General features: G+C 45.7%; 1 protein-coding gene across 1 annotated transcript in view; it reads right to left on the bottom strand.

Annotated features, from left to right (window-relative positions):
* Positions 1–470: 470 nt before the first annotated feature.
* The window catches only part of LOC132580202 (transmembrane protein 45B-like), a 33881-nt gene continuing 21239 nt past the window's right edge, over positions 471–13112 (bottom strand). The window contains exons 4-7 of the mRNA XM_060250894.1: positions 10700–10912; positions 4816–5000; positions 2350–2495; positions 471–1169 (exon numbers count right to left, since the gene is read on the bottom strand). Of these exons, the coding sequence (XP_060106877.1) occupies positions 1040–1169; positions 2350–2495; positions 4816–5000; positions 10700–10912 (674 nt within the window). The 3' untranslated portion in view covers positions 471–1039. The remainder of the gene's footprint in view (positions 1170–2349; positions 2496–4815; positions 5001–10699; positions 10913–13112) is intronic.

Here is a 13112-nt window from a genome sequence, read left to right on the forward strand (position 1 = left end):
ACCAGAAGTGTTTTCCTAGCCGACGGCTGTGTGTTTTAAATCTTATTTTAACTGTTTAATATACTTACATTTTATCTGACTGTGTTATATTATATGTTGTAATCTGCCCTGAGCCCACTTGCGGGAGGAGCGGAATATAAATCAGCTAAAATAAAATAAATAATAAATGAAACAGCAAGAAGTATAAAACAAGTAAAACAAATGAAAGAGCAGCACATCCAATAAGAACATCAGTCATGGAGTTCTGTTGTCCCTTGGCCCCTCAGCTTAATGGAAATCCTTTGGATAGACGCCTCAATGTAAGAGCCCCCAGGTCAATACCAGCATTGGGCCAGCAAAGTTTGTTGCCAGTATATCTTTGAGATATGCTGAAGTGTCTCCATGATATACCAGAACTGGTGTTAAGTTACCATTTGAAGGTCTTTTGAGGCAAAGTCAAGGACTGGGCTGTGAATTATTTGATGGCATGATTTGTCTTCTTTATAATATTTATTGTTCTATTTACATGGTTTCACAAGCAATGATATCCTATATCCTATGCTCCTACATTTGGTTCTCTTTTTAAAAATTACTTGTGATCTTTTCTTATTTATAGTTTCTTTCTTTTCTGTCTTGGATGTTTTTTTTGCTTTCATCATGAGAACATAAATATTTTTTTTCTTTGAAAATCTGCAAAGCAGAAATCAATCTACAAATGTCCTGGGAAATAAGAAGGGTTTAGACTAGGCACCTAAATAAAAATAAAGTGCCCCAAGAATGCATTTCAGGAGGACTCTCCAAAAACAAGATGCTGTTCTTGAAATGGCCCCTTTCCAGGCCATTTCAGGTGATCTGGTCTCACATGGCAGACATTTCCAAAGCAGATGTCTAAAACTAGACTGGTTCATGTGACAGAAGGTACTGAAGCTATAGATGCTCTCCTTTTGCGTGTGACCTGGCCTTCTACGTCATGTAAAGATTACACTTTCTATAAAATGGCAACTAAAATCTTGTGGATTTCAAAAAACTGAAGACTCTGTGCCCTGAAACATTTAACTCTTCATTTTTCCTCAGAGAGATTCTCTGGGAGAAGGACAGGATCCACGGTCTGGCTGGGCTTTCGTAAGCAGCATCCCAAGTCAAGTTCCACATCGATAGTTTCCAAATTTACAGGACATCCATTAGAGCAGCTGCAGAAATTCAAAACACATAAAGCTTTGTTAACATATCTAGCATTCACAAAAAAAATCAGCTCCCCCAAACTAATTTGCCTCTTTTCCTCCTTCCCTCTTCCTCCTTCTCATTTACCTGGATGAAAAAGGAAGATTGAACCGAAAATTTACAAAGATTATATAGCTATTGACAAGGACAATATTTAATTATTAGGAATATTCTTTTTCTTCTGGATAATTTGGATCAAATAAAGATATTTCTCAGATATAAATTTTAAAATTATAGCTATTGTTAAAATGGAAAATCTCAATATAAGGTTGCCAGGGACTCTTCTTGTGTGCATGCTTTGTGCACATGGTACAATGATGTCACCTGGAAGTGACATCATTGCACCAGGGATGTCACACCAGAGACACTCTAGGATTCATAGTGAAGCTCTATAGCAGGGGTGGCCAAAGGTAGCTCTCCAGATGTTTTTTGCCTACAACTCCCATCAGCCCCAGCCATTGGCCATAGACTTTTACTGCAAATCCTAGATCATCCCTGGAGTGACACTCTAGGATTAGCAGCAACAAATGCCCTGCACAGATCCTAGAGTGTCTGCAGCATGATGTGCCCAGTGCAACGATGTCACTTCTGGGTGACGTCATCATGCAGAGCACATTGCGTGGTGATGGGGCTGTTTGGGGGCAGGGATTCCCCCCCCCCCGCAGCCTGCTCCATGCTGGTGGGTTGAGCCCCCCCCCCAAACTGGGGGATCCCCCACCCCAGTGAGAGCTTGGCAGCCCTATCTCAATAAAATGCTGATAAATGCCAGTTCAAGTTAATAATTTTAATTGGACAACAATTTAAGAGTAATGTATCACATGTGTTAATGCAGATTACTTGGGCCAGATGTACATTACCTGTGCCCAGAAAGGAAAACCACAAGGACTTGAAAGGGAAATAATAATAATAATAATAATAATAATAATAATAATAATAATAATAATAATAATAATATGACCTTCCTCCGGGTAAAACGCACAGATAGACAGATAGCCCCTGTTCAATGCACCATTTTTATTCCTGTGACTTCACATTTTTATGATTATGCAATCAGCTACCACTGACCAATCATGGCTGTCGAAGAAGCACTCTGATTGATCTTGTGTCTTGCTAGAAGTGGCCCCTTCCCACTTGGTGATGATCACTCACCAGCGACTGGTGGAACTATTGACAGCCATCACAAGTAGACCAACTGCGTAGTGCCAGAAGAAGCACATGGTCAGGAAGTTCTTGTTTTCAGCGTCAGCTTGGCTCCAGCCTGGACCTCCCCATGGTGGATACAAGACAAACCCCATCTGATAGAAAGAAATCAGGAAGACTGAAATTGTTGTTTGCACACGCAGTATTTACTGAAGGCTCTACTGGAACCACATAGGGCCACAGTCCAAGCTCCTATCCCTGTAATCTAAAACAAAACAAACAACTAAAACTTTAAAAAAATGCAACAAAAGCAAACTGGAGAGAGAATATCTCTAAATTCATGCACTCTCCAAAAAGGGAATACCAAATTCCCAATTTCTTACAAGCGATACCCCGCAATTAATTTGCTAACATATTTTTACCCTACTTTTCCCTGCAATGGGAACTCAAAGTGGCTTATGATATACAATTCTAAATAAATAAGCTGAAAAACCCAAGAGGACAGAATGTTATGCCCGGGATCCATTGGGCTAATTTCTTCCAGATCATGGGCTGTGAGTCATGAGCTAAAGGATCAAAATCCCTTTGGCTCTTGTTCTTTTGATTCGCATCTAATGGTTCATACTTCTGACCACACTAGTATTGTCAGGTCCCCTCTTCTTCCAGGAGGGGGGAATCGCGGGGCATTCCAGGGGTGGAAGGACTTCATGTGCAATGTCTCCATTGAAATGACATCACCTGGAAGTGACATCATTGCACTGGCGATGTTGGAGGTGACACTGGTTTTGGGGCAAAACTCTATGGGGTTTTTTGCTTCAAAAGTACAGACGTTGCCCCAAACACAATTATTTCACCAGGAAGTGATGTCATTGTGTTGGGGATGTCATGTGATGACATCAATGTTTGGTGGTGGGGTTTCTCAGCTGGCTGGCAGGTGGCCAAAGCCCCCAAAAGCCAAGGAACCTGCTCTGGCACCTGGGGGCTAGAACCCTAGACCACACCCTGGCTTAAATACCTGCAACAGGAAGGGAACCAAAAGTTCATGTCAGATCTTAAGCAGTTGACTGCCATCTTCCCAAGAATTCCCCTCCCTTGACAAGCATGTGGCAAGATTCTGCTGGTTTTACATCTATTGCAAATGGTTTTCTGCCCAATACTGGATGCTACCAAGTTTCTCAGTCCTGCAAACTTCTCATTAATTTTTTTTCCTGGTCTGAATTCTTATTTTTGTGCCATTTTGCTGACATTTCCCCATTAAAAATCATCACAGTTTATGATGTTGTCTCTGCTAAGTATAGAAGCAGATTCGTTCCACCAGATTAGTTTTGAGATAGGTTGCAAAAGCTACAGTGACTTCATCAAGATTACACAGTGAGCAGGGCCAGCCAGTGTGATATTTGGACCGTCCCACCCACCCTGGTTCTTGGGCCATCTAAAGTGCCCAGGAGCGTAAGCAGCATGGTGTGCAAGCGCAGGGGAGCCTGCCACACTAATCAGCTCCTGCGCTTGTGTGCAGAGGACATCCCTGCGCTGCTGCTCTTGACACTGCCCTTGCTACAACAACAACAACAACGACAAACAACAACAAAATTTTATTTGTATCCCGCCCTCCCCGCCGGAGCAGGCTCAGGGCGGCTAACAGCATAATTCAAACCTTAGTTATACAGAAATGAGTAGAATCGCAAGCTACCACTTGCACCGCTGCTGCCCTTACCACCGCCACTCTCACTGCTGCTGCTGCACTTGCTGCTGCCGCTCTCACCACTGATGTGCTCACTCACGTGGCCCTGGAGTTGCTGCGGTGTTGACAAGCAGCAAGCAGCAGGTGGCTAAGGTGGGAGGCAGGGACGGGTGGCAGAGGGTGACACACGGCAGTCTTGCCTCGACCACGGCACACCCTCGGGCCGGCTCTGCCTGCCAGGGAGGGTGGTGGTGGGGCGGGGAGGGAGGTGGCGCAGGGGGGCACGAGGCCGCAAGCCTGCCTGGGGCGCCCCGTGCCCCAGGGCCATCCCTGACAGTGAGTCTAGATTAAAACAAATTTTTAAAACCTAGCCTCAAAGGTCCATGTCTAACACTATTACCAAGTTGTTCTCACTAATGATTTTTCAGTTCCAACATAGCACATGCTGTAGGTAAAGCAATGCAAAAGCTGGTAATTACTGGACAGTGTTTTGTCACAACATGGGAAAGAATGTGATTGCACGGTATTTTGTTCACAAGTAGAATGTAGAAATTAAATCTTATGGGCCATGCTAACTTATTAAAAAAATTAAACAGAAGCGATGGAAAAATGCTGGGGATTTTTTTTTTGGGGGGGGGTGCCTGAGGAGAACACGGTTTGGCGGGGGGCGGGAGGGAAGGGACTTTGATGGGATATAATACTGTCTCTTGGAGATGACCAATTTAAAGGTATCTTGGCTCTGGGCTCCCATTCTCTTTCCTCCTTGCTTTTCCTTAGATGTAAAAGCTACCAACCTGCCAAAACCAGGATCCTTGCAAAATGAAAAGGCTGGCTCTGAGGAGTTCTAGGAGGGTGTGGTCTCGCAGGAATGCTTCTAGCAGGGCACCGAGGGCAGCTCCAAATATAGCAACGCTCAACAGAGAGTAGAGGTGTTCCGTCAATATGGCACCCTGGTAGTCATGGAAATAGAACAGAAAGCCTGCCAAAACCCAAAACAGAGTTGCTGGTTATTCAGGAGCATTATTTAAATTGGACTTTGAAGGGTTTTTTGATCAATAAGCGCAGGAGAACCTGCCTGCATGTTTAACAGAGGTTTTCCTCCACTTTGTATTCATGCGGCCAAAGGAATTTTCAATGCATCTGCTTTGGTGGAGGAAAACATTAAGCAACTGTCACCCTTTTTTATATTGTGATTTTCAGACTGTGAAGGTGGAAGATAATATTTTGCTGGTACCTCCCTAGCTTCTCATTTAGGGTATCCTATACCTATCCTGCTCTCTCTGTGTAAATCTAATCAGCAGCTTCTGGTCATTGAGGAAGATTTACACAGTGGGTCTCAGAGCTTCAAAAAGCTTTTAAGCACATAACATGGGGGAATATCTGGAGATTGGCTCATGATTGCCAGTACTGGAGATGGACATTGGATGGACATTGCACAGGATGGATATTGCACAGGTGGATGCACATAGAAACATCTGAGCAATATCTGCCCAGTTATCGTTAAGTCAGTAAATAAGAAAAAAATGCAACATCTTTTCATATACAGAAAGAGCTTGGGAAAGAAACAACATTGGAAAACAAGTTCGTTTTTTGTGTATGGCTAAAGCATAATTGCCCTCGAGCGGCAGCAGAAACTAGTCACAGTTTCTCCACTGCTGTGTGTTGAATTTGTCTGATCAGTAATATGCTTGGGATTATAGACTTGTCATTGTAAACTCTTCAGTACTTCCCACCTGCCTCCCACCAGTTCTGTAATAATTTCTAATGGACCTTGGAACTGCCCCTTGACACATGTGAACTAATTGAAAGAGAACAAGTAGAAATCATAGCTTCGCCTTGTCCTTATAAAAAGGTGAGTAGATCCAAGTAGGCAGCCATGTTGGTCTGAAGTAGTAGAACAAAATAGGAGTCGATTGCACCTTTAAGACCAACTTCGTTTTATTCAGAACGTAAGCTTTCGTGTGCTCTCTAAGCACACTTCATCATACGAGGTGTGCTTAAAAAGGTGAGTAGTTATTCCCAGGGGTGGAATTCCAGTAGGAGCTCCTTTGCATATTAGGCCACACACCTTTGATGTAGCCAATCCTCCAAGAGCTTACAAGGCTCTTTTTTGTAAGCTCTTGGAGGATTGGCTACATCCAGGGTCGGCTCACCCACTAGGCAAACTAAGCACTTGCCTAAGGCGCCTAGAAGGTGGGGTCGCTGAATTGGGCTTCTCACCCCGGTGTCCCAGGCAAGCGCCTAGTTTGCCTGCCTCCTCTGCCCACCACTGCTGCCACCACCCACCCCTCCTTCTCGCCTCCCCCCTCCCCGTGGACTATCAGCGTGCTGAACCTGGGCGTTGCCAGCCACGATGCAGACTTTTTACAGGGGGGTTTGCCATTGCCTTCCCCAGTCATCTACGCTTTATCCCCAGCAAACTGGGTGCTCATTTTACCGACCTCAGAGGGATGGAAGGCTGAGTCAACCTTGAGCTGGCTACCTGAAGCCAGCTTCCTGAACTCAGGTTGAGAGCAGAGTTTGCACTGCAGTTCTGCCACCTACCACTCTGTGCCACAGGGCTCTTGTCTTGGGCATACTTTCATTTCTTTTATGTTGGCTTCTGGGAAGTGTTTTATTTGTTTTTGTGTTAGATAGATGTGTGTGTGTGTTTTGCCATTAAGGCGTTTCCATCTTGGGGCGACCCCATGAATTAATGAGCTCCAAAACACCCTATCCTTTAACAGAAGAAGAAAAAGAACTAATAATAATAATAATAATAATAATAAAATTTTATTTATATCCCGCCCTCCCCGCCGAAGCGGGCTCAGGGTGGCTAACAGCATAGTCATATAATTATACAAAAGTTTAAAACCACATTAATTTTAAAACATTCCAATTTAACCTAATACAAATACAAACTGCAGATTTATACCCCGCCCTTCTCTCCGAATCAGACTCAGAACAGTTTACAATCTCCTATATCTTCTCCCCCCACAACAGACACCCTGTGAGGTGGGTGGGGCTGAGAGGACTCTCCCAGAAGCTGCCCTTTCAAGAACAACTTCTGCCAGAGCTATGGCTGACCCAAGGCCATGCTAGCAGGTGCAAGTGGAGGAGTGGGGAATCAAACCCAGTTCTTCCAGATAAGAGTCCACACACTTAACCACTACACTAAACTGGCACCAAACAGCTGCTCACGTCTTGCAAACTGAGGGCTCTTGTGGCTTTTTCGACTGAGTCGATCCATGACAGAAGTGTCAATCTTTCTAAACCGATTACTGTTCATATTTCTCAGTTAATTAACGATAGTGTAAACCTGACCAGCTACCAGTTTGATAGCTTTCCTCATTTCTACCATCACAGTCACAGGGAGGCTCCCACCTCTGGAATGTGGTGATTTGCGTGGTTCAAAGATCAGTATTAAGACTCAAGCCTTGGACTATGTCCTTTTATTATACTACAAATCAGGAAATGTCATGTGTTTGTGACTAGTTTCCCTCCCCACCTCAATAAAAAAAGGTCTGAAATCACTTCAGTTGAACCACTTCAGAGAGCCAGTTTGGTGTGGTGGTGAAGTGTGCGGACTCTTATCTGAGAGAACAGGATTTGATTCCCCACTCCTCCACTTGCAGCTGCTGGAATGGCCTTGGGTCAGCCATAGCTCTCTTAGGAGTTGTCCTTGAAAGGGCAGCTGCTGTGAGAGCCCTCTCAGCCCCACCCACCTCACAGGGTATCTGTTGTGGGGAAAGAAGATAAAGGAGATTGTAAAGTGCTCTGGGTCTCTGATTCAGAGAGAAGGGAGGAGTATACATCTACAATCCTTCTCCTCCAGTTTGCACTCACACAAAAAATGTCTATAGGCCTTTAGATAGATCCAGGTGGGCAGCCATGTTGGTCTGAAGCAATAGAACAACGTTGGAGTCCAATAGCACCTTTAAGCCCAACAAAGTTTTATTTTAGCACATGAAAGCTTACATTCTCAATAAAACTTTCTTGGTCTTAAAGGTGCTACTGGAGTCCAGCTTTGTTCTATAGGCCTTTAGGTTCCATTTGTGTAGGTCCTCAGTGTCCTTTAGTACTCAAATGCTAGATGTAGTCTGCTCTGTAGCCCTTCTGTGACATCAGCCCAGTTAAGCCAATGGCAGCCAGATCCAGGGCATAGACTTTTCAACGTGATTTGCAGGTGCAAATCAGGGCAGGGGCAAGACCAAATGTAGGAAGCGAATGGGGACAAAGACAGGTCAGCTGAAGTACAAATCATGTTTAAAAGATCTTTAGTACATACATTTACACACAAATGAAAAGGGGCAATTAATAGTGGAGATTCATAATTCACCATTAATAGCACTGTGTTGTATAAAACATTTAACAGAGCAGACAAAATGAAAGCGTTGGGTGCCATACCTTAGTGAAGCCGAGTATAAGGGAAAGAAAGAGCCAGAGAGATCAAAAGGGTAATGTAACTAAGGATATGACGTTCTGAATTTAAATGGAGGTGTGGATGGGAGATGAGAGGGAAAGATGAAACCACTGGAAACCCAGAGTCCTAAGCAAATTCTTCACGGCGTTTGCAGCACCATAAGATGAAACAATTATTTCACACATTAGGCTGTCATCCCTACAGAAAATGAAGAACCATACATGGGTCAGCGAGCCTGGAGCAACCAAGTAGGCCAGGTAGGTGGCCACCTAGGGACACCACCTGGCCTACAGGGGTGCTGGGAGCCCCCTCCTGCCCCCAACCTCTCTCTGCAGGCAGCCTGCAACGGAAGCCAAGCCACCAGCAAATAAAAGCAACTGGCAGCAAAGGAAGAAGCAGGCAGCGAGGCAAGAAAGAAGCTCTCGGCTCCTCCCACTGCTGTGCCGCCTCTTTCCTTCTCTTCCCAGCCTCAAGGCAAGTGGTGAGGGCACCTGGTGGCCAGTAGAGATGGCAGCGTGGTGTGGAAGTGGGGCCTGCCACCACTACACTCGAGTGGGGAGGGGGTAGGGTTGCCAAGTCCAATTCAAGAAATATCTGGGGACTTTGGGGGTGAAGCAAGGAGACTTTGGGGCAGAGCCAAAAGCAAGGGTGTGACAAGCATAATTGAACTTCAAGGGAGTTCTGGCCATCACATTTAAAGGGACTGCACATCTTTTTAAATGCCTTCCTTCCATAGGAAATAATGAAGGATAGGGGCAGCTTCTTTTGGGGTTCATAGAATTGGACCCCCTGGTCCAATTGTTTTGAAACTTGGGGGGTATTTTGGGGAGAGGCACTAGATGATGTACTGAAAATTTGGTGCCTCTATCTCAAAAAACAGCCCCCCCCAGAGCCCCTGATACCCGTGGATCAATTCTCCATCATTCCCTATGGGAATCGTTCATGGAGGTGCATGATGGTTGTGGGGGCGGGGCTTCCCCGCCGGCCAGCTGGCTGGGGGAGGGGGGAAGCCTGTCAAACCGGGGGATCCCCCTCTGGGACCTGGGGATTGGGAAGCCTAGGGGGGGGGACGGGCATGTGGCAGGCAGGAAGTCTGGGGCAGGGAGGGCAATTTGCCTGGGGCAGAAGCCCAGCACTTGCACCCTAACGCTGGTGCTGTAGGCCAGCCAAGAAAAATGGTTGAGAGACCTCTGGTGTGATCCTATCAGGTGTGCTCACAGGTTGCCCAAGCCAGTGGGAAGCGAGGGCAAATGCAGCCACTGAAGCCATCTTGTGATTATGGCTACGCTGGAAAAGGCAATTTCTGATGCACAAAGAAGAATAGAAGAAGACCCTGAAAGGGGCAGCAGGAAGGCAATTAGATAGGATAGTCAAGTCAGTGCCTTCTCTTTTGTTACATGTCGTTCCTTGTCTGTCTCCAGATTGCTATTCTTAGGGCAATTTCCTCCTTCTCAGACGTTTGACACTTCGGTCTCCCTCTCTCTGTGCTAGAGATGTAGTTAGGAACCTATTTCTGTCTCTCCTGTTTCTAGGGTTGCCAATCCCCAGGTAGGGGCAGGGGATCCCCCGGTTTGGAGGCCCTCCCCCCGCTTCAAGGTCGTCAGAAAGCGGTGGGAGGGAAATGTCTGCTGGGAACTCTATTATTCCCTATGGAGATTTATTCCCATAGAAAATCATGGAGAATTGATCCGTGGGTATCTGGGACTCTGGTGGGGGGCCCCTGCTTTTTGGAGTAGAGGCACCAAAATTTCAGTATAGCATCTAGTGCCTCTCCCCAAAATACCCCCCAAGTTTTAAAAGGATTGGACTGGGGGTCCAATTCTATGAGCCCCAAAAGGAAGTGCCCCTATCCTTCATTATTTCCTATGGAAGGAAAGAATTGAAAAGGTATGCAGTCCCTTTAAATTTGATGGCCAGAACTCCCTTTGGAGTTCAATTATGCTTGTCACAGCCTAGATCTTGGCTCCACCCCTAATGTCTCCTGACTCCACCCCCAAATTCCCCAGATATTTCTTGAATTGGACTTGGCAACCCTACCTGTTTCCTATCACTCCATGGGTCAGTAATGACTCAGTACTTGCACTAGGGACTACCTTTACCTTTTTAATGCCCCAGGCAAACGAAAAACAGGCCAAATTGGACCTATTGATGAAGAAGACTGGGAGGATCAATGCTAAATGCTAATTCTGACTTGGAGACTGTTGCTTTTCTCTTTCATCTCCTGCCCTTGACACATTGATTGGTCTTAATACTTCAAACCGCAACGTATTACTAACCTTCTGCAAATAATGCCAGAGCCACTAGGAGGCGATCCAGTCCCACTGGCAACTTGAGTGGTGTATAGGAAAGAATGTCCACCACACCGGACAAACCATAGAATAAGTACATCGTCATATATTGCCAGTTCGTTAAATGCACCCAGCTCTGCGTCCCTTCATCATATAGAGACAGGTGGGGTCCATTAGGAACAAACTGCTCTGCCAGTATCCCTGAAAGACAGAAGAGGTGTAAGCAGATTCTGAAAGAAAGAAAAATGATGGAAGAAAGAGAAAGGTGGAAGGCATATGCTAGTGGAAACAAGGAAAAATGGTAAGAAAAAAATGTTGACATCATAGTTGTTAAGGAATCATCATGGCGTTCAAATCATAAGCCCACCAGCTTGAAAAAACGTCCAACTGGAATTCCTCAGGCCAGATTTTCTGGGGTGTGACTGTAGGATTGCCAGCCTCCAGGTACTAGCTAGAGATCTCCTGAGATTACCACTGATCTCCAGATAGCAGAGAACAGTTCCCCTGGAGAAAATGCTTTGGAAGGTGGACTCTTGGCATTGTACCACCTGATGTTCCTCCCCTCCCTAAACCCTGCTCTCCTCAGGTTACACCCCCAAATCTCCAGGCATTTCCCAACCTGGAATTGGCAACTCTAAGGATGCCAAACTCCAGGTGGGTCTTGAGGATCCCCTGAAACTACAGACTACAGAGATCAGATTCCTGGAGAAAATGGATGCTTTGGAGGGTGGGCTCTATGACTTTGTACCCCACTGAGGTCCCTGTCTGCTCCAACCTCCACTTCTAAATCTCCAGGAGTTTCCCAGCCTTGATATGGCAACCCTCTCTTCTCCACCCCCCACCACTAGCTGAGGGGTAACTTGGCAACCCTAGATGTGATTGCACATTGAAACACAACCTTTTGATCCATTTATCTATTTACTTCATTTATTCCCCGCCAGTCTTTTCCATAGGGATCCAAAGCAGTTTACAGCAATTCTCTTCCATTTTATTCTCACAACAACTCTGTGAGGTAGGCTACACGGTGAGTGTGTGACTGGACAAAAGTGAGCTTCCATGGCAGTATGGGGATTCAAATCTGGGTCTAGTCCAACAGTAACCATAAACCACACGGGCAGCAATGCTGAAAATGTGAACAACCTATGCTTTCAGTTGAGCGCCATAGGATGCTGTGTCTTTCTGAGGCTGGAAAGATTCCCATATGGGCTTATTATTATAAGGGCAGTCAGAGATATCCAAATCCACACCTGGGAGTGTGTGCATTTCCAGATCAGTACATCTCTGATTATCATCTGCAGCCAGGTTTCAGCGGGTATTTCTTTTCTTTTGTTAGGGAAGGAGATATGAAATCCACAAGCTTTCTTTGGCCAACAGATTTGGAACCTAAAGCTCCTGTTAGAGCAGCTTTTAAGGAAGAAGAACTGCTGACTTTATCTCTGTTGCGCTACAGTGCCACTAGGCTTGCCAATCCTCCGGTGGGGGTAGGAGATCCCCTGGTTTGGAGGCCCTCCCCCCACTTCAGGGTCATCAGAAAGTGGGGGGAGGAGAGGGAAATGTCTGTGAGAACACTATTATTTCCTAAGGAGACTTATTCCCATAGGAAATAATGGAGAATTGATCTGTGGGTATCTGGGGCTCTGGGTGGGTTGCTTTTTGAGGTAGAGGCACCAAAATCCCAGTATGGCATCCAGCACCTCTCCCCAAAATACCCTCCCAAGTTTCAGAAAGATTGGACCAGGGGGTCCAATTCTATGAGCCCCAAAATAAGGTGCCCTGTCCTTCAATATTTCCTGTGGAAGGAAGGCATTTAAAAAGGTGTGCGATCCCTTTAAATGTGATGGCCAGAACTCCCTTGGAGATCAGTTATGCTTGTCACACCCTTGCTCCTGGCTCCACCCCCAATGTCTCCTGGCTCCACCCCCAATGTCTCATGGCTCCACCCCCAAAGTCCCCTGATATTTCTTGAATTGGACTTGGCATCCCTAAGCGCCACCATTGCAAATGGTCAGAAACTGATGCTACATCTTCTGGCCTAATAGGCAACAGGTGACCCAAGGAGCCAATAGAAGTTCTCCTGGCCCTATAAAGCTGCTGATTCTAGCCGGGTTCCTCCGACTCAGCCATTTATAGTTTGGGAACAGACTGAGTTGCTTCTCTGCCCTTCAGACCATTAGCTCTGGCAAAAGGCTTTAGCTATTTATGGTAGGGAGCTACTGTAGCACATTTGTTAAGAAATTGTAATCTAGAAGGATTCTGGGAACAAACTGCATCTCAGTTTCAAAATCACTAGGGCTTTGGGTTGCCAACATTAGCTATTTATGCTAGGAACTGGGAGCTATTGTAGCATAGTGGTTAAGAGAGGAAACTGTGATCTAGGAGGCTGCTAGGGACAAGTCTCATC

This window comes from Heteronotia binoei, chromosome 12, assembly GCF_032191835.1.
Source record: "Heteronotia binoei isolate CCM8104 ecotype False Entrance Well chromosome 12, APGP_CSIRO_Hbin_v1, whole genome shotgun sequence".
Classification (NCBI taxonomy): domain Eukaryota; kingdom Metazoa; phylum Chordata; class Lepidosauria; order Squamata; family Gekkonidae; genus Heteronotia; species Heteronotia binoei.